Source organism: Peromyscus leucopus, chromosome 19 (assembly GCF_004664715.2).
Source record: "Peromyscus leucopus breed LL Stock chromosome 19, UCI_PerLeu_2.1, whole genome shotgun sequence".
NCBI classification, from domain to species: Eukaryota; Metazoa; Chordata; class Mammalia; order Rodentia; family Cricetidae; genus Peromyscus; species Peromyscus leucopus.
Genome location: NC_051079.1, coordinates 61,457,545 through 61,477,209, shown reverse-complemented (window position 1 = coordinate 61,477,209; position 19,665 = coordinate 61,457,545). Strand labels below are relative to the sequence as shown.

General features: G+C 47.2%; 1 protein-coding gene and 1 long non-coding RNA gene across 6 annotated transcripts in view; one reads left to right on the top strand and one right to left on the bottom strand.

Moving 5' to 3' along the window:
* Positions 1 to 6,331: 6,331 nt before the first annotated feature.
* LOC119086287 overlaps positions 6,332 to 19,665 on the top strand; it is a 23,657-nt gene continuing 10,323 nt past the window's right edge. Inside the window, exon 1 of the long non-coding RNA XR_005089540.1 lies at positions 6,332 to 6,371. This is a non-coding gene — a long non-coding RNA (uncharacterized LOC119086287). The remainder of the gene's footprint in view (positions 6,372 to 19,665) is intronic.
* The window catches only part of Mro (maestro), a 23,765-nt gene continuing 23,019 nt past the window's right edge, over positions 18,920 to 19,665 (bottom strand). For all 5 annotated transcript variants that reach the window (XM_028864732.2, XM_028864733.2, XM_028864734.2 and 2 more), the window contains one exon: positions 18,920 to 19,437. In XM_028864732.2, coding sequence (XP_028720565.1) covers positions 19,384 to 19,437 — 54 coding nt within the window. In that variant the 3' untranslated portion in view covers positions 18,920 to 19,383. The remainder of the gene's footprint in view (positions 19,438 to 19,665) is intronic.

Genomic DNA, 19,665 nt, shown 5'->3' with positions numbered 1-19,665 from the left:
CAGCTTGGGAAAACTTCCCTGTTCTCTTCATGTTCTGTTTGGTTCTGGGTCTAAAGGTATATGTGTGTGTCTATACCTACTGTGTGTGGGTGTGTGAGTGTTCACCTGTGCAGCACACAAGGAGGCCAGAGACCAACATCCGGGGACCTTCTATCACTCATCACCTTTTGTTGTTGTTGCTGTTGTTGTTTTGAGGTAAGTTTCCCCGCTGAACCTGGGGCTAGCCATTTCAGCTAGACTGACTGGCTGGTCAGCAAACCCTTGGGACCTGCCTATCTCTGCATCAACCCCCCAGGACTGGTTTTATGGGTGCTTTTACGTAGGTCCTGAGGATCTGAACAGGGCAGCCAGCATTTTTACCCACTGAGTCACATTCTCAGCCCCTGTTTGATTTTGTTCTGCTCTGTTTAAACAGTCCCATTATGTAGCCCAGGCGGGCCTGGAACTCACAGTCCTCTTACTTCTGCTTCCCAGGGGCTGGGATTCCTCTTGGGCCACCACACGTAACCAAACCCTTCTCTCTTTCCTCTTCCCTCCTTGCTCCCTCCCTGTTTGCCATCTCTGTAAGAATTCTGTATATGCTCAGCAGCTCAGCAGTCTCAGCTGGCGCCTTATTACGTCATCAGCAGGTGACTGCATCCCAGCCTAAAAGCAGGATGTGCACTCCCACTCTCTCTCTCTCTCTCTCCACTCTCTCTCTGTGCAGTCTCTCTGTCTCTGTCTCTCTCTGTGTGGTCTCTCTGTCTCTGTCTCTCTGCACTCTCTGTGAGGTCTCTCTGTCTCTCTTGTCTCTGTCTCTCTCCTTCTCCTAATAAAGCTCTAAAAGGTATCACTGGGTTCTGTCGTGACCGTGACCTTTCCATGCAGCCACCAGCGCCAGCCTCCGCCGCCGCCGTATACCCTTACAATCTTGATTTAGTTGTTAGACAAGATAGTCAAATGCACTGTATTTTATGCCCCTATTTCCCATCCCCATGCTGAAGTTTCAACCAAAACCTTCACACTTGTTAAGCAGGTACTTAACACTCTAGCACTGAGCTACATTCTCTGCCCAGGACATCTCCACTTAGACTAGCCATAGGTAAAGAACTGACTAGTCACCTGTGTCTGGTAGCGTCTGTGTGAGATAGCACATACCAGATGCCCAGGTTGCAATACAAGTATTCCACGGTCTTGGTTAGGGTTTCTATTGCTGTGAAAAGTCACCATGACCATGGCAACTCTTATAAAGGAAAACACTTAGTTGGGATGACTCGCTTATGGTTTCAAAGGTTCAGTCCACTATCCTTATGGCGGGGAGCATGGCAGCATGCAGGCAGACATGGTGCTGGAGAAGTAGCTGAGAGTCCTACATCTTGCGGGCAGCAGGAATTGTCTGTGACACTGAGCTGAGCTTAAGCAAAAGAGACCTCCAACCTGCCCCCACAATGACACACTTTCTTCAACAAAGCCACACCCCCAATAGTGCCATCCGCTTTGGGGGCCATTTTCTCTCAAATGACCACATTCCACTCCCTGGCCCCCAAAGGCTTGTAACAATATCATAATGCAAAATGCATTTAGTCCAACTTCCAAAGTCCCCATAATCTCTCACAGTCTCAACAATGTTTAAAAGTTCAAAGCCTCTTCTGAGATAAATGCAGTCTCTTAACTGTAATCCCCTAAAAAATCAATATCAAAAAGCAGATCACATACTTCCAACATATAATGGCACAGGATATATATTACCATTCCAAAACGTATGGAAGGGAGCATAGTGAGGAAATACTGGACCAAAGCAAGACCAAAAACAAGCTGGGCAAACTACAAACTCTGCATCTCCATGTCTGATGTCAAAATGTTCTTCATATCTCCAACTCTCTTCAGCTCTGTTGATTATAACACACTTCTTTATCTTGGGCTGGTTCCATTCCTTGTTAGCAGGTCTCCTCAGCAGGTATTCCATGACTCTGGCAATCTTGGGGTTGCCAAGGCAATCCAGGCTCCAACCTCACAGCTTCACACAAAGGCCTCTCTAGGCCTCCATGCAGGGACATCCCTGACTCATGCCTGGCCTCAGCAGCTTTCCTTATGTGCACTTGGAGGCAGATTGCATAACCCATTTCTTCTATTCTGAACTCTAAAGCCAGAACCAGGTGGCCAAAGCTGCCAAGTTCTGCTGCTTACTGAGACTGGAATATGGTCCCTTGTTCAATTACATCTTCACCAGCTTTCTGTCCTTCATTGCCTAAGTTTGGCTATCCTAAAACTTGCTCTGTAGACTAGGCTGGCCTCAAACTCAGAGATCTTCCAGCCTCTGTCTTCCTAGTGCTGGGATTAAAGGTGTGCACCACCATACCGAGCTCCAATCTTTTCCTTAGTTCCTTTTCACAAGTTGGAAACTTAGCTGGGTGGGATCTTGCCCTGGGGTCACCACTCCCTTTATTCGATTTATCTCCTTGAACACAGGACTTAGCTCCATTCCACTTCCTGGTGCTCTTTTTCTCCTCAAAATTTACTTTTTGTAATTTACCCTGCTCAGCTTGCTCATTTTCATTATAAATCTTCATTAGAGTCACCACTAATAACCACAGGGTCTATACTAGGCTGCTTTGAGATTTCCTCTGCCAAAGGAATTAATCCAAAACTCTTCACTGTAACCTCAGGCAGACTCTTCAGACAAGGATAAAAGACAGCCACATTCTTTACCAAAATATCGTAAGAATGATCTCTAGGCAACATACTAAAATTCTTCTCCTCTGAAAGCTCTTGAATGAGCCACCCCCCCACCCTCCACCCCGCAGTTCAAATAACTCTTAGCACCACTGTTACAGCAATACCCCAGTCCCTGGTACGAATTTCTGTCTTAGTTAGGGTTTCTATTTCTGTGAAGGGACACTATGACCACAGAAACTCTTATAAGTGAAAACGTATAATTGGAGTGGCTCGTTTATAGTTTAAGAGGTTCACTCCATTATCATCATGGCAGGAAGCATGGTGGCATGCAGGCAGACATGGTGCTAGAGAAGTAGCTGAGGGTCCTACATCTTGAAAGCAACAGGAGGTGTCTGTGACACTGAGCCAAGCTTAGGCAAAAGAGACCTCCGACCTGCCCCGACAGTGAAACACTTCCTTCAACAAGGCCACACCTACTTCAAAAGGCCACACCTACCAATAGTGCCACTCCCTATGTGCTCATGGGGGCCAATTACATTCCAACCCACGCAGTCACTGCTCACATGTAAGGATCCAACAGCTCTGTCCCTTTGGAGGCCATAGAGAACAGGACCCATTCAAAATAGGATGTAGAGCTGTTGCTTCTTGGTTCCAGCATCGTTGAATCTAAGCTAGGAACACCAGGTTCACATGGGGCGTCTTCCGCCCTAACTCTGGTCAGGGCTTCCCTGCACGGGAGGTATTCTGCCTGGTCTATTGTTTAAAGCATCAATCAAAGAGGCTGCTAGAGTGCCGGCTAGGCTGAAGCCCTCTCCTGCGTGGTCAGGAGTTTCTAGAGAAGAGATGCAGAAGGGAAGTCACAGGGTATACAGAGGAGCCAGTGTCTCGATCCCTTCCATCCCATCTTGCAGAAGCTACCTCTAGCCTGTTCTACCTATTCTTCCAAGCCACGTTCTGCAGCAGCTAAAGAGGGATGCTGGCTCACACCATTGCTGCTATGTAAGCAGAATCTTTCAGTGTTTCCAAACAGGGATCCTTTAAGGAAAGCAGCCATTCTTAACACAGAGACGTGTTCTTCTCAAATGGAAGGGAAGAACGCCAAGGGCTTGATCTATCTCTAAGCCCCCAAATTCTCAAGATGCAATTAGGGACTAGAGGAGGCCAAATCCCTAGCGTCTAAAAGTTAGTTATAGCATGAAAACTGTTCCTAAGTATGGGTTGAGGAAAAGGTTTATTATAGATCCGAGGGCAGGTATACCAAAGTATCTGGAATGGTCCAACTGAACCAGGCCATGAAGGGGGTGGGGTGAGAGAGAGGAACCAGGAGCCAAGAGGCCAGGAGATCAAGAGACCAGCATAACCAGAATGGCTGGGTTATGTAGGGAAAAGAAGCTGGGGGGAGGGCCCAGCACAGTGCCGGGGCTGGAGAGGTTAGGGTAGGGGTAGGGTATATCAACCCATGCCTCCCGTAACAGTTACTGGAGATGCTGAGAGAGGTCCACCACAGCATCTGCTTTGCTCTGTTAGTGGGCACCTCAGTTAGCCATTTGTATTTGGTTTGAGCACTAACAATTATCAAGTTGCAAGCACCTCAAAAAGTAGGAGAGAGAAGGGAAAAGAGAGACTGAAAAAAGATCCCTGGCGCTGGGCGGTGGTTGCGCACGCCTTTAATCCCAGCACTTGGGAGGTAGAGGCAGGCGGATCTCTGTGAGTTCGAGGCCAGCCTGGTCTCCAAAGCGAGTTCCAGGAAAGGCGCAAAGCTACACAGAGAAATCCTTTCTCGAAAAACCAAAAAAAAAAAAAAAAAAAAAAGATCCCTGGCTAAGTTGCTCACAGAGAGAGTGTTAATGCATATATGTGAATCTCTCTCTCTCTCTCTCTCTCTCTCTCTCTCTCTCTCTCTCTCTCTCTCTCTCTCTCTCTCACACACACACACACACACACACACACACACACACACACACACATGAGCATAAGCATGTGTACAAATGTATAGGCATGTGACATGAGTTTCTGTGTATATGTAAAGACCAGAAGCAGATAAATACTGGATGCCTCCCTTTAATACTCTCCCCTTTAATTTTTGAGACAGAATCACTCACTCTCTGAGCTGGGAGCTCACTGATTCAGCCAGGCCAGCTGGCCAGCAACCCTAGGGATCCTTCTCTCTTAGTCTTCCCAGCACTGGACTACAGGTGTGCACCACCAAGCTTTACGCATGGGTACTAGGAACCCGAAGTCATGCTTTTATAGCAAGAACTTTACTGCACCATCCCAGCGCATGTCAGCAGCAATTCCATCCTAGCCAAACCTTCCCTTCCAGCAGACGTTACAGGGCCTCATGCTTTTCATGCCCTGTGTAGGTTCCTACTAGCAGAGCCTGGGAGGAGAAAGGAAAACAAACCAGAGAAGTGACGCAGGGCTTCTCATTTGTTTGTTGTTCGATTATTTTATTTTACTGTGGGGTGGGGGATTGAACCCAGGGCCTTGCATATACTAGGCAAACACTCCATTACTGAGCAATACCCCTAGGGTACTGATTGGTTATTTCAAATGATTGCTTTGTGCCTGCCCGTGGAAAATGCAGAGTACCACTTGCTGAAAGATTGGTATGAACTCCTTGAGCCTTGCAGGTAGAAGTGGGCTCCACACTCGGCCCTCCCACGGTCTGCCAGACACGGGCCACACCCTGGACCTCACCTCCAGAGACACTCAGAAACATGAGACATGAGGGGGATGCTCCTTAGAAACAGTGACCCATCTTGGTCCTTTCAGCTCCCATTCTACAGCCCAAGAAGTGACGTCGCACAGCCTGTTGGAAACAGTCTTATATCGATGCTGGGAAAACCAGATGTTATAGGCTTTGATTTCTCAGACAGAATGTGATAAACAAGTCTAAATCAGACTTAATAAAAATGCCTTGTGAAATCCAAAAGGCTAGAGCAGCCATTTCTTTCTTTGAGTTAGTCAACACTGGGTCCAGGTATAAACCCAAAGGTCTTTCAAGATGAAACAGCCTTACCTGCGTATATCCCAGCCATGATAATAGAACCTTCCCCATATGTTACTCAGAGATCACAGGGGAGAGCAATGCATTAAAAACATAAGCGCGTAAAATATGTATAATACAAGACATTGTTTGTTCCTGTAAGATAATATATTTTTATTAGGAAATTAGATTTGTTCACTTAAGTTGTAAATGAACACTCTGGCTTTTGATTCATTCAATACTTTGTACATTGCATAGGTTTTCATGCCGGTCCGAAAAGTCAAAGATTCCCCAGGTCTATTCCTCTTAGGTAAGAGAGAGTGAACAAAAAAACACTCTGGCAAACTTTAATCCGAGCATATTAACACCTTTTCTCCAAATGGTGTTAATCATCATTTTTGAGTTAAACTTGGCCCTGGTGGAGAGCTGGCCCAGGGAAGAATGGCAGGCTTTGCACAATTTCTAGATGGTGTTCTTCCGACCATGCTAACATTTCTGAGTATAACTAAACTATACAAGGTAGTTACTCGTGAATCCTATTCATAAGTTGCTGTAGGACGGTCTATATGTCAAATTGCTCTGATTGGCCAATAAATAAAACACTGGTTGGCCAGTGGCCAGGCAGGAAGTAGGTGGGACAAGGAGAGAGGAGAATTCTGGGAAGCAGAAGGCTGAGGCAGAGAGACACTGCAGCCGCCGCCATGACCAGCAGCATGTGAAGATGCCGGTAAGCCACCAGCCACGTGGCAAGGTATAGATTTATGGAAATGGATTAATTTAAGCTATAAGAACAGTTAGCAAGAAGCCTGCCACGGCCATACAGTTTGTAAGCAATATAAGTCTCTGTGTTTACTTGGTTGGGTCTGAGCGGCTGTGGGACTGGTGGTAGACAGAGATTTGTCCTGACTGTGGGCAAGGCAGGAAAACTCTAGCTACAATAAGTAACGGGTATTTGTCAGCCAGAAGAGCAGCTTTGTGTACAATAACCTGTTGCTCCCAATTTTACTGGTGTGTAAGATTTATGTGGAGGTAGGGGTGTGCGACAGGGTTTCACTACGTAGCTCTGCTGTCCTGGAACGCACTGTGTAGACCAGGCTCGCCTCTGCCTCCAGAGTGCTGGGATTAAAGGTGTATGCCACCACACCTGACTTTTCTTTCTACTAAACGTGCTGCTTTTCAACTGGGAGCTACACGAAGGCTGTGTTCCATGCTTTCTTTTTGGTTTCTTGGATAAGTAGAGCCCAGTAATAAGTGGCTACAGAGTAAAGGACACAGTTTACACAGACTTTCTCATCTGAGTGTCAGAGACTTGTGTGGAGGGCTTTTCACCCCGTGTTTCTGAGGAAAAAAAAAAAAAACTGAGGCTCTGGAAGGGAATCTTCCTAGGAAGAAGACTCAGTCAGTGTGCAGGGGGACCTGAGTTCAGTTCTCAGGTGCCACATAAAAAGCTGGGTGTGAGCCGGGCAGTGGTGGCGCACGCCTTTAATCCCAGCACTCAAGAGGCAGAGCCAGGCGAATCTCTGTGAGTTCGAGGCCAGCCTGGTGGTCTACAGAGCGAGATCTAGGACAGGTTCCAAAATGAGAAACCCTGTCTTGAAACAAACAAACAACAACAGCAGAAAAGCTGGGTGTGGTGTGTGTCTGTCATCCCAGGCCTAGGCAAGCAGAGACAACAGGGTACACTGGCCGCTGAGCCTATCCTAAACAGTGAGCTCTGGGTTCAGAGAGAGACCCTCAGAACATAATAATATAAGGTGGGTGCTGACAGAGGAAGACAACCAGAGTTGACCTCTGGCCTCACGTGTCCAGGGGAAGGGGGAAGAAGGGGAGTGGGGCGGGAGAGGGAGAACATGAGTCAGCTCATGTTTAAGAACACAGAGCCAGGCCCCTGGCCCCAGCACCCTTTAGATGAATGACACCCATTTGAGAACTGAGCTTCTCCCCTTCTCCAGCGAGTGGCTCTGTCTGCTGCCACGCTGGGCAACTCTGCTGGAAAGCTCAGGATCTCTCTCACCCCATTTTTGCCGTGGCTTCCAGGAGTGTGGCATGGGAAATGACATTCCAATGCTCAGATCTACATTTCCGAAAAGCATTTTCTTCTTTGCAGGGAGACATTGAACCATTAGCTGGTTAACATTTGCAAACGGCTGTAGGAAACTCATTCCTGGGAAGGGACGTGATGGCAGCCATCACTTGGCAAGGGAAGGTGGGGTGTTAATTATTGACAAGAGGTTGTCCAAAGGTACAATGTAGAATTATTCATTAGTCGAGCTTTTGGGAATACTGAGTTAAAATGAACAGAGCCCCAGAGCATAAAAAGGGATTGCAACTCTTGCAAACATTCACAGATCTCCAACAAGGGCTCGGTGAGAATAAACAACTTGTTATTCTCACTCAGTTATGCTTATGATGTTGGTTAAAATGGTAAAACCTGCGGTGAGGAAAGGCGTCTGCCACGGAAACATGAGGACCTGAGTTCAGTCCTCAGAACCCAAGTGAAAGGGCTGGTACAGCAGTGCACGCTTGTAAACCTAATGCTGAAGAAAGATAGGTAGACCCCTGAGGCTTGCTTGCTAGCCAGCCTGACCTTCTGGGTAGGCTCCAGGCCATGAGAGAATCCATCTCAATAAACAAAGTGGATGGCTTCTGAGGTATCACAACTCCAGGCTATCCTCTGGCCTCCTCCACCCACCCATAGACACATGTGCAACCACATAAATGTGAATACACACACACACACACACACACACACACACACACACACAAACACACTGTAAAATCTATCAGGTGGCTGGTACGTGCATGGTTAAGGTGTCACATTTTTCAATTCGACAAATTCAACTCATCTTTGAGACAAGCCAGTTCTGATCCACATTCTTGGAGAACTGGTAAGAGGAGCGTGCAGAGTTCCTTCAGGGTCCACAGACCAGAAAGCACAAGATGGACTTCTTGTGCTGACTAGATAGATAGATAATGCCTGGACTAACTAGTTAAGAGTTAGGAACAAAAGTGACCATTTTGGAGTTCCTTACACCTACCAGGAAATATAGCAAGCACTCAGTGTTGCTTAATGAAGCCTTTGAGGCCCAGCTGCCCTAGGAGTTGGGTTGTCGTCTATGTTTGACAGACCAGCAAACTGAGGTGTGGTGGATGCACTGGCCTCCTTATAGTCATGTGAGCAAGTGGCCGAGCCAGGTCCCCAACCCCACCAGATCCACTCTGTCTATGAAGAGGGATGGATGGGAATAGGAAGTAGACAGCAAACCACTCCGCACAGGGGATTTAGGAAGAGCCAAGGGAGATCACAGGTTGGTACAGACGGTAGAGAATAGTAAATGTTTGCCTTGGGGATTTGTGCTTCACTTGGCAAACAGCAAGGGCCTTTGCATATCAGACCATCTCTCCACAGAGGATTGAGATGTTTTGGCTTCATTTAGAACCCAAGTGTTTGTTTGGGGTTTTTTGTTGTTCCTCTTACAGGGTCTCATATAAACAAGAGTGGCCTTAAAGGCACTGCGTAGCCAAGGATGACCTTAAACTCCTGGTCCTCCTGCCTCGATTCCCAGAGTACTAAGATTTCAGGCATACACTACCACACTGGGCTTTAGAATTCAAGGTTTTTCTAAGGACATTTGACACATAGGTTCAGGAAGAAAAGGTTCAACAACGACTGACCTGAAATGATTCAGGTTCAGTATCAACATGATAATCAGCTACAAGCCTCTGTCATCAGCAAATGTTGTCATTTATGGGTTCTTGTCACAAACTGGTTAAAACAAACTGTCATGAAAGGAGCTAGGCACCCGGGATGACCCCAGGTATCCACAGCATCACTTCCACGATTGGACATTTTCTTTTCATTGCAAAATCTTTGCAAGAATTTTATGATTATAAAAGTAATACATATTCATTACAGAAAACCTGGGGCACTGAAAAAAAGCACAAATATGTATCTTACATCACTAGTTCCTAATCATCCCTGCCAGCCTGTGGTAGTGTGAATGTTCTTGACCCCGTTAATCTCATAGGGAACGGCACCATTAGGAGGTGTGGCTTTGTCAGAATAGCTATGACCTTGTTGGAGGAAGTGTGTAGCAGAAAGTTTTCTACAGTCCTGCCCAGTCCCATGGACCTGCAGCCGCTTATAAAATAATCACTCAGAGGCTTAATATTATTTACAAACTGTATGTCCTATGGCAGGCCTCTTTCTAGCTAGCTCTTATATCTTAAATTAACCCATTTCTAATGAGCTATGTTTTGCCACGTGTTCCGTGGCCTTACCAGTCTGCTGGCATGTTGCTCCTTGGGCGGCAGGCTGGCATATCTCCAGACTCCACCTTTCTCTTTCCTGTCTCTCTGCTTGGATTTCCTGCCCACCTCTAAGCGGGTCCTTGGGCTGGGTGGGACTGGGGAAAACTTCCTGCTATAGAAGTGTGTCATTGCGGGCACAGGCTTTGAGGTTTCCTGTGCTTAGGATACCGCTCGTGTTTCAGTGGACTTCCTGTTGCCTGCAAGCCAAGATGTAGCCCACACTACCATGCTCCCTGACACAATGATAATGGCCTGAACCTCTGAAAGTGTAAGGGAGCCACCCCAAAGTTGTCATGGTTATAGTGTCTCTTCACGGCAACAGAAAACCCTAACTACAACACAGCCCATGCTGCCTTCTGACACACACTATACTGGTTTTAATAATGTGTGAGGCATCTCCCTGTTTAGTGAATCTGTTGCCTGGAGTCCCACAGGATTCGATTCACACAAATACATCCATGAGGCCCTCAGCTTCCTATGCAATCTCTCGTACTCTCTTTAAGAAAGACCCATTTCACAAGCTTCCTTTCATTCCAGCCTGAAGGCAAGGGCCAGGCTTTCCTCACAGCTCTCTCAATGTAGCACTTAGTGTGGCAGCAACTTGATAGTCTATTCCCCTTCATTCATTCAACTGCTCTGTATCTAATCTGTATCTAAGGAGGAAGAAATGTCAAACCTTCAGGCTGGCACTCAAATTAACAGCCATTGTATTCATCATGATTCTCACTGCTGTGAGAAAACACTCGAGACAAAGAACTTAAAGGAGGAACAGTCTCAGGGGGTTTTGAGGTAAGACACTTCCACTTGGGGCCTGAGTAAGGCTGACACCATGGTGCTCTAAGCAAGGGAGACTGCTTACCTCACGGAAGCCAGAAAACAAGGAGACAAATGCTGACACCGGCTGGCTTCCTTCTTTCCTCCACTGTTGTTCTATGTGGGCTCTCAGTCTACAGGATGGGATCCCCGTCACTCAGGGCGGGTTTTCTCAGTTAGCCCTTTCTAGAAATCCTCCCACACAAGTGTCTTCTAGGTGATTGCTAATCCAGTCAGGTGGATAGTGAAAACGAACCATCCCAGGCATCTTGTAAACTAGGGGACATTTGAGATAACCTGGAGAACTCTTATAAGAAAGGGAGTGATAATCCGCCTTTGTCAAAATGGACTCTCTCAAGAAAGAGCCATGGCTTCAGATAATTTTTCCTTCCCTGATCATCATTTATTTTCTGACATGAGAGTTACAGAACTGACAAAATGCATGGCCAGGAGATGCTGTGGATATTGCTTTGTATGCTGTGAATGTGTCGCTCTGATTGGTTAATAAATAAAATGCTGATTGGCCAATAGCCAGGCAGGAAGTATAGGTGGGACAAGCAGAGAAGAGAATTCTGGGAAGAGTCGGGAGTCACCAATGAGAGGCAGAAGAAGCAAGATGTGAAGGCAGAACTGAGAAAAGGTACCAAGTCACGTGGCTAAACATAAATAAGAATTATGGGTTAATTTAAGTGTAAGAGCTAGTCAATAAGTAGCCTGAGCTAATGGTCAAACAGTTTTAATTAGTATAAGTCTCTGTGTGTTTACTTGGGTCCAAGCAGCTGCAGGACTGGTGGGTGAGAGAGATTTGTCCTGACCACGGGCCAGGTGGGACACAGGAAAACTCCAGCTACAAGGAGACTTTCTTGCTTCTATTGCTGTGACAAACTATCCCCAACATGAAAGGCTGGAACTGTCAATCATCTGCTTCCTCATTCTCAGCTCTACAACATGCACAAGCCTGGTGGAGACATCAGTCAAGAGAGCTCGAAGAACTGGGGTCTGAATGGACCACCCAGCTCAGGTCCTGGTTCTGGGTCTCAGACATTGCTGTGGGCTGGGTTCCCACTTCTCCCCAAGGTCATCTCAGGCTTCCTGCCTTGTTTGTGGTCATTGGACTTTTGCAGAGGCTGGCCTCCCCACAGAATGCAAAAGAGGAAGCTGTCAGGGCTTCTAGAATGGGCACCGTGTACTTTTACTACTTTCTGATGGGTAAAGCATGTCACAGTATGAACCTAGACTCGGGAGCAGAAGGCTGTCCAGGGCGTGGCTGTGAGGAGGGGAATTCATTGGTTATCCTAACAGTGGGCTACCACAGAAGCTCAAAATCAAACATTAACTGCACTGTCTTTTGTACTGCAAAGCACAGGCTAAGGCCTCACCCCATTGCCACCATTTCTGAATGTCACCAAAAATTGAGTTGTTTCTCCTGCCACTTAAACAGATCTGCACCAGATTCAAAACCTATCTGGCAGTCTAGTTTGGCAATGCGGCATCTGAGGAAGAAGAGAGCTCATGATTCCAGATCCACGGCACCTGCTATTCAGTGTAAGTCACTCCTTACAGCTCCTGCTGTCTCCAGCTACAGGACTGGAAGGAGGAGGCCCCGCTGGTTCTCAGAACCTGCTATCACTTCTGCCATCTCTGCCTCCTTCCTCTCCCGGGACACTCCTAAACACCCTCTCCTCTACATTTCTTGAGGACAGCGCAGAAACTGACGTCCCAGTTCTAAGAATGGCTCTTCAGACCCCTCCGTATTTGTCTTCTCTACCCTTGTTGAGCTCTCCAGTTCCCAGACTGAACAGACTGTTCCTGGGATGACCGTGCCCAGTGAGGGCCTCAGAACTGTGGGGAGGGAAGCCTGGGGAGCAAGCTGGCTGGTAGGAAGGAGGGACTAAGCAATTCATTCATGAAAAAAAATTTGTTTTGAGATGGAGACTATAGGCTACCCACACCATTAAGTGATCTTTCCACTTCATTCTCCCAAATAGCCAGGGCTAGAAGTATGCACATTACTGCGTCTGGATGCAACTTTTTATAAGAGTGATAAGACCCTTCAGATAGTGAGGATGGGTCACCAAAACATCAGCACATCAGTCAATAAGTGATTAATAAACGTATGTACTTAGTTCAAATAATTAAATGTAGATTTGGAATGGATGTATAGGCGAATGCTGGTGGCCATGTCAGAGGAGTTGCCATCATCAATGGAGCTTATGGGATACAGCTCAGAGGATAACAAAGCTACTCTGGGTGCATCGTGGAGAGCAGAGCCTTGGGAGGAATGTTCCCAGAATGCCCCTGGCTTCTCCTGGGCTTCCTCCTGCTTGCTGCTGTTCTGTTCCCGCTGTACTTGGCACGGTGTGATTACTACAGGAAAGGATCCTACTCTATCAGTCCCATTTTTTCCTCCCTCCCCCTTCCTTTTCTTCCTCTCCCCCGTCTCCCTCTCCTTCCTCTCCTTTCTCCCTTTCTCGTCTCTACCTCCCCATCTCTCCCCCCCCCCCTTCCTCCCGTCTCTCCTCCTCATTTCCGTCCTCTCTCCTCCCCTCCTCTCCCCCCTTCTCTCCTTTCGCTCTCCCCCTGCCTTCTTCCCTGTCCTCTCTCTCCCCCTCTCTCTCTTCCCTCTCTTCTCCTCTTCCCCCCCGCTCCCCCCCCCATCTCTTCTCCCTCCTTTCTTTCTCCCTCTTCCTTTCCCCCTACCCCCTCCTTCCCCTTCACTCGTCCTCCCCCCTCTCCATCCCTCCCCGTACCCTCCTCCTCTCCCTTTCTCCTCCCCCTTCTCCCCTCCTTTTCCTCTCCTTGTTTTTCGTCATTCCTCATTTCTCACTCGTCCTCCTTTTTCCATCTCCTCTCCTTTTCCTCTCCCTCGCCCCTTCCTCCTCCCTTTCCCTCCTCTTCCCATTCTCTTCTCCCTTCCCTCTCCTCGCCCCCCTGTTCTTCCTCTTCCCCTCCCCTTTCCCCTCCTCTCTTTCCCCTCTCTTTTTCCCTCCCTACCTTTCCCTTTCTTCCTCTCCCATCTTTCGTTCTCATTTCCTTTCCCTTCTCCTTCCCTCTTCTTCTTCTCTCTTTCCTCTCTCCTTCCTCGCTCTCCCCCTCTTCCCCCTCCGTCCTCTCCTTCTTCTCTCCTCCTTCTTTCCCCTCTCTCCTTCATTCTCCCCCCTCCCCCCTTTCCCTTCACTCCTGCTTTCTCTTCTCTCCGCCTCATCCCTCGTACTTTTCTTTCCTTCCCATTTTTCCTTCCCTCCTTTCTCCCCTTTTTTCTCCTCCTTTTTCCCTTTCCTCCCTCCTTTTCTTCTCCACCACCTCCTCCCCTCCATTCCCTCCTTCCATCTCTCCCTCCCTTTCCCTTCTCTTCCTCCATTCTCCCCCCCTCACCTTCTCCCATCTTTTCCTCCTCCATCTTTCACTCTCCCTCCCCTCCTCCCCCCCGTTTCCCTTTCCCTCCTTCTCCCTTCCCCTTCCCCTCCCCCTCTCCCTCCCCCCCTCTTTCCTCCCTCCTTCCTTTCTTCTTCCGCCCTTCCCTTCCTCATTCCCCATTCCCCTCTTCTCGCCCCTTTTCTTTACTCTTTTCTTCCTTCCTTCTCTTTCTTCTTCTTCTCCTCTTCCTTCCTCCCCCCTCCCCCCCTTTTCCCTTCCTTCCCCTCTCCTCCTTTCCTTCCTCTTTCCCTCTCCCCCTACCCTATCACCTTCTCTTTCTCTCCTCTTCTTTCTGTCTCCCTCTTCCCTCTTCTCTGTCTTCCCCATTCCATCCTCTTTTTTTCTTTCCCTTTTCTTCCTCCTCTTCTCTAACTCTCCTCACTCCTCCCCCTCTCCTTCCTACCCTCTCATTCCCTCTCTTTCTGCCCTTTCCCTTTTTCTTTTCCTCCTATCTGCCCTTGTTCCCCTTCCTTCTTCTTTCCTCCCCCCACTCTTCCCTTTCTTTCCCTCTCCCTCTTTCCTCCCCTCTCATCCTCCCCTCTCCCTCCTCCTCTTCTCTCCCCCTTCTTCCCGTCCTTCCTCCTTTTCCTCCTCCTACTCATCTTTCCCCCTTCGCCCATTTCTCACCCCCTCCCTTTTCTCCTCTACCACTTCTCTCTCATTCCCGTCCCTCCCCCTCCCCTTCGTCCTTTCCTTTCCATCCCATTCCTCCCCCCCCTCTCTTTCTACGATTCGCCCATCCTCTCCCTTCCCTTCTCCATCTCCCTTTTCATCCATCCTTCTCCCTCCCTTTCTCTCTTCTTCTCATCACTCCCTCCTCTCCTCCCGCTCGTTCCGATTCTCTCTTCCCTCTCACTTCATCCCCCCCGTTCTTTTCCCCCCTCTCTTCCCTTCCCGCTCCTTCCCTTCCTTTTCCATTTCTTCATCTTTTCTCTTCTTCGTTACCTTCTTTTCCCCTTCTCTCCCTTCTCCCTCCTCGCCCCTCGTCTCCCTCCTTATCCCCGCTCCCCCCTCTTCCTCCTTTCTGGGAGGGCTTCTTTCCATTCTACTCCTCACTCTCTTTCCTTCCTCTTCCTTCTTCCCTCCCTCCCTCCTCTCTCTTTCATCTCCTCTTTCTCTCTCCCCCCTTTCCGCTCTCTCATCCCCCTTCCCTCTATTCCCTCCCTCCCCCAGTCTGTTCTTCCTCCCTCGTTCTCTCTCTTCTTTTCTCCTCGTCCTCCCTCCTCTTCCTTCCCTCCCCCCCGCCTCTCTTCCTCTTTTCCTTCCCTCCCTCTCCCCTCCGTTCCTCCGTTCTTCCCTCATCTCCCCCCTCCCCCCCCTCCCCTCCATCCCTCTCCTTCCCTTTCCTTTACCTCCGCTCCCTCTCCTCTTTTCCTCCTCTCTTCCCCCCTTTCTTTCCTCCCCTCCCCTCTTCTCCCTTCTCCATCCTTCTCCGCCTCTTCCTCTTCTCCTCATCTTCCTCCCTCCCCTCTCCCGCTACAGTGTGACTGTTTCCTGGGAACATCCCACTCCTCATTGGGGAATTTACTTGCATGATTATAATGAAGTTGATTTTTATAAGAACAATGATGATTAATTAGACCTATGATTTAATTGAACTTTCTGAGGTAGCCCAAAAGACACAGGTGGCGAGGACAGTTAGTAAAGATGAATGGGGACATGATTTAGGTTGTTCTTGTTCTGCCAATTGCTCCACTAAGAGATATAAAAAAGGCAAAAATGAGCTAAAAGCCACCTTCCTCTTTGTTAGACATGAGCTTTGCAGAGGATAGAAAATAAGAACAAGGAAGTTTCATTCATTATAGACTCATGAATTCTGCCTGTGGAAAACAGGCCGATGACTAAAGAGAACAATTATGTCCCTACACCCCAGGTTAGGCCTAGTTCCTTGGTCATGTGATTAATTACAGAATAAATCATAGGCCCCAGTATGCACGTTAAAGAAACAAAGTTGTAAAAGGAAATTAAACGACCCTATTGTGTGCAAAGGAAAATAGATGGTGCACTGAGCCCTTGATTAAAGTTTCTCTAGAGCAGAATTAAGAATAGAAATCTACACCAAAACCACAACAGCTGCCAGCTGGTACAAAAAAAAAAAAAAAAAAAAAAAAAAAAAAAAAAAAAAAAAAAAAAAAAACTGGCTGAAATTGACTTGGCTTGCTTAAAACTTTGTTAATCAATTATAGAAGAATCATTGCTTTGTGATAAAGAAAAATATTTAACTACTTGACTTTTGACCCTAATGTGACTTCCGTGTAAAGATTTTACTTCGTTTTGGAGACTATGTAACTTGTGGCTGTGAGGTAATCTTTTCTTGCATAGAAGTCTTTGTATGAGGAGGTAAAATGTGGATAAGACAAAAAATAAGAGACAGAAGAAGGAAAGATACAGGAGAAAACCATCTGGGAAAAAAATGGAAGGGAACCATCAGGGAAAAAACAGAAGGAAGACACCAGAGAAGAGTTAAAAGGATAATATCAAAAAGATGTACAAAGAGAACAATGTGGGGGAATAAAAGAAAAACAACAGGTTGAAAGTAACACAGAGAAAAAAATAGAGTAAAAAGAACAACCAGCAGAGAGAGAGAAAAATAAATGAAGCATTAAGCTTTGGCCCTCAGATAAAGTTCCTGTGTGTGTCTGTGCATCTGTCCACTAGCTTGCCTGGTTCCTAGCTCCTCTCCAGTCTCTCTGAACTGCTTAAAGGTGGCCTTTTGGCAGCAGGCAAACTTTAGAAATGACCCCTAATTGTAAAGTCTTGGTATGTGTGGACGAGAGTAAAAGTTATCTGGGTTGAGTGGAAGAACGGAAGCAGGTGGTGGTGTCCACTGTTTGTTTTTCTCATTTCCACCCACCCACCAATGAGTCCAGGCACAATAACTGAGCTTCAGTTCCAGAAATCAGATCACATGGACCTAAGTTCTAAGCCTACTATTTATCTTGGGCGAGTTAATTTCTTCAGTTTGCTCATCCATGAAATGACAACCATAAGGGCACCCATCTCAGGGTCAGTGAGATGGCTCAGCACATAGAGGTGCTTGCTGCCAAGTTTGACCACCTGAGTTCGATTCCTGGAACCCACATGGTGAAAAGAGAGAACTGACTCCCTCAAGTTGTCCTCTAACCTATACACACACACACACACACACACACACACACACACACACACACTGGTATGTGCTCACTCCCAGTAAATAAATAATAACACCTATAGCATACAGTTGTTGCATTGATAACACTTTCAAAAAGTTATTGCTGCCTATGTTAGTTGCTGTTCTGTTGCCCTGCAGAGATACCATAACCAAGGCAACTCTTATAAAAAGAAGCATTTAATTGGGGGCTTGCTTACAGTTTTAGAGGGTTAGCCCATGATCACCCTGACAGGAAGTAGACAGGCTTGGTGCTGGAGCAGCAGCTGGGAGCTTCCCATCGTGATCCATAGGCAGCAGGCAGAGAGAGAGAGAGACAGGGCTTGGTGTGGTCTTTTGAAATCTCAAAGTCCACATTCAGTGACACACCTTCCAATCCTTTCCAAACAGTTCAACTAACTGGGAGCCAAGCATTTAAATATATGAACCTATGGGGTCATTTTCATTCAAACCACCACAGTACCCAATATGTGGTAAATGTTACTGTTTTTATTCTGTAAGTTATCATCATCCTGCAGATTTTCAGCAATATTTCTTTTCATTCTCGGTCCTTTTAAAGATGACCTTTAAGACAATGCCATTTTAACATCATGAGAAATTGAAGATAGTTTGCAAACCACCTTCTTGGTATCTTGACAAGAAAAGATGTCAATAGCAAATAGCAAACCATCAAAAACAAATACATTTAAAAATGTTTATGGTAACAATTATTCTCCCAAGCCTCAGAAGCTACATATTAGAAATGTATGTTACCTGACAGAGAGGAACTGAGACAGGCGCTTCGGAACATCATGCATATTAAAGGCCTTTTTTTTCTTTTTTTTGGTTTCTTGAGACAGGGTTCCTCTGTGTAGCTTTGGTGCCTGTCCTGGATCTCACTCTGTAGACCAGGCTGGCCTCAAACACACAGAGATCCGCTTGGCTCTGCCTCCTGAGTGCTGGGATTAAAGGCGTGCGCCACCACTGCCAGGTGCATATTACATGTCTTTAAGGAAGTGTGCATCCATTGGGCTGGGGAGATGGCTCAGTTGCTGTAAGTCAGTACAAGGGCCTGAATTTGACCCCAGAACCCATGTTAAAAACAAACAAACAAAAACAATAAAAGCTGGGGAAAGAGACAGAGACACCTACACACACACCCCCATTCCCACTGTTGAGAGTCCCACAAGAAGACCAAGCTACAGAACCATCACATACATGCAGAGGACCTAGCTCGGACCCGTGTAGGCTCCATGATCGCCGCTTCAGTCTCCGTGAGCCCCATGAGCCCTGCTTAGTTGATGCTGTGGGCCGTGTTCTCATGGTGTCCTTGACCCCGTGGCTCTTGGGGGACCCTTTCCCTCTGAATGGGTTGCCTCATCCAGCCTTGATATGAGGGTTTGTGCCTAGTCTTATTGTAACTTGTTAAGCCATGTTTGGTGGTTGTCCCTGGGAGGACTTCGCTCTCGCTCTCACAGAAAATGGAGGAATAGTGGACCTGGGGAAGAGAGGAGGTGGGGGAGGAACTGGGAGGAATGGACAGAGGGTAAATTATGGTTGAGAAATACTATTTGAGTGATATAATATATGAGAGAAGAATATTTTAAAAAAGCTGGGTTCACGGGAGTATAGTTATAATCCCAGTGGAGGAGACAGATCCCGAGGGGCTCACCAGCCATCAAGCCTAGCCTAATCTACAAGCCCCAGCAAGTTAAAGGACCCTGTTTCAATGGAAAGGTGGATGATGCCTGAGGAACAGTATTTGAGGTTGTCCTCTGACTTCCACAATCATGTGCATATATGTGCACGCACACAATTTAGAAAAGGAAGTATGTACCTCTCAACAAATTTGTTTATATAGAGAAGAAATGAGATCCATGAAAGTAATGTCGCATTTTACTTTGGGTGCAGAGATACTCTTCCAGGGTGATCCCCCCTGCCCCCCAGTTGTTCTCTGGCATCCTCTTTTCTGCTACATTCACATGAGGAAAGTCAAATGAGAGGGAGCAGAGGGAACAGGATGCCCGGAGCAGGGTGCTCACATGGGGCCGTTTTCTCTGCCGCTCTGGACTTATAGGATCTTGTTGGCATAGAAGAAGAGCAGGACCTCAGGATGATAATGGCTCTGGAAGAAATTTTTAAAAGGTACATGTGAGGGAGGTTGCCATACAGGACACGGGGAGGAGAGGCAGGAGTGGAAGCAGCCAATGATTAGAACTGAGCCAACGGTAATTCTGTGCATCATCTTCCAGGAACCTTGTGGTTTACATCGCCTTATGAATCCACCTCAATTGCAATACTAGCCTAAGTTACTTTAGGAGGTAGGAGGCGGTAACTTCCTGCTGCACTGAGT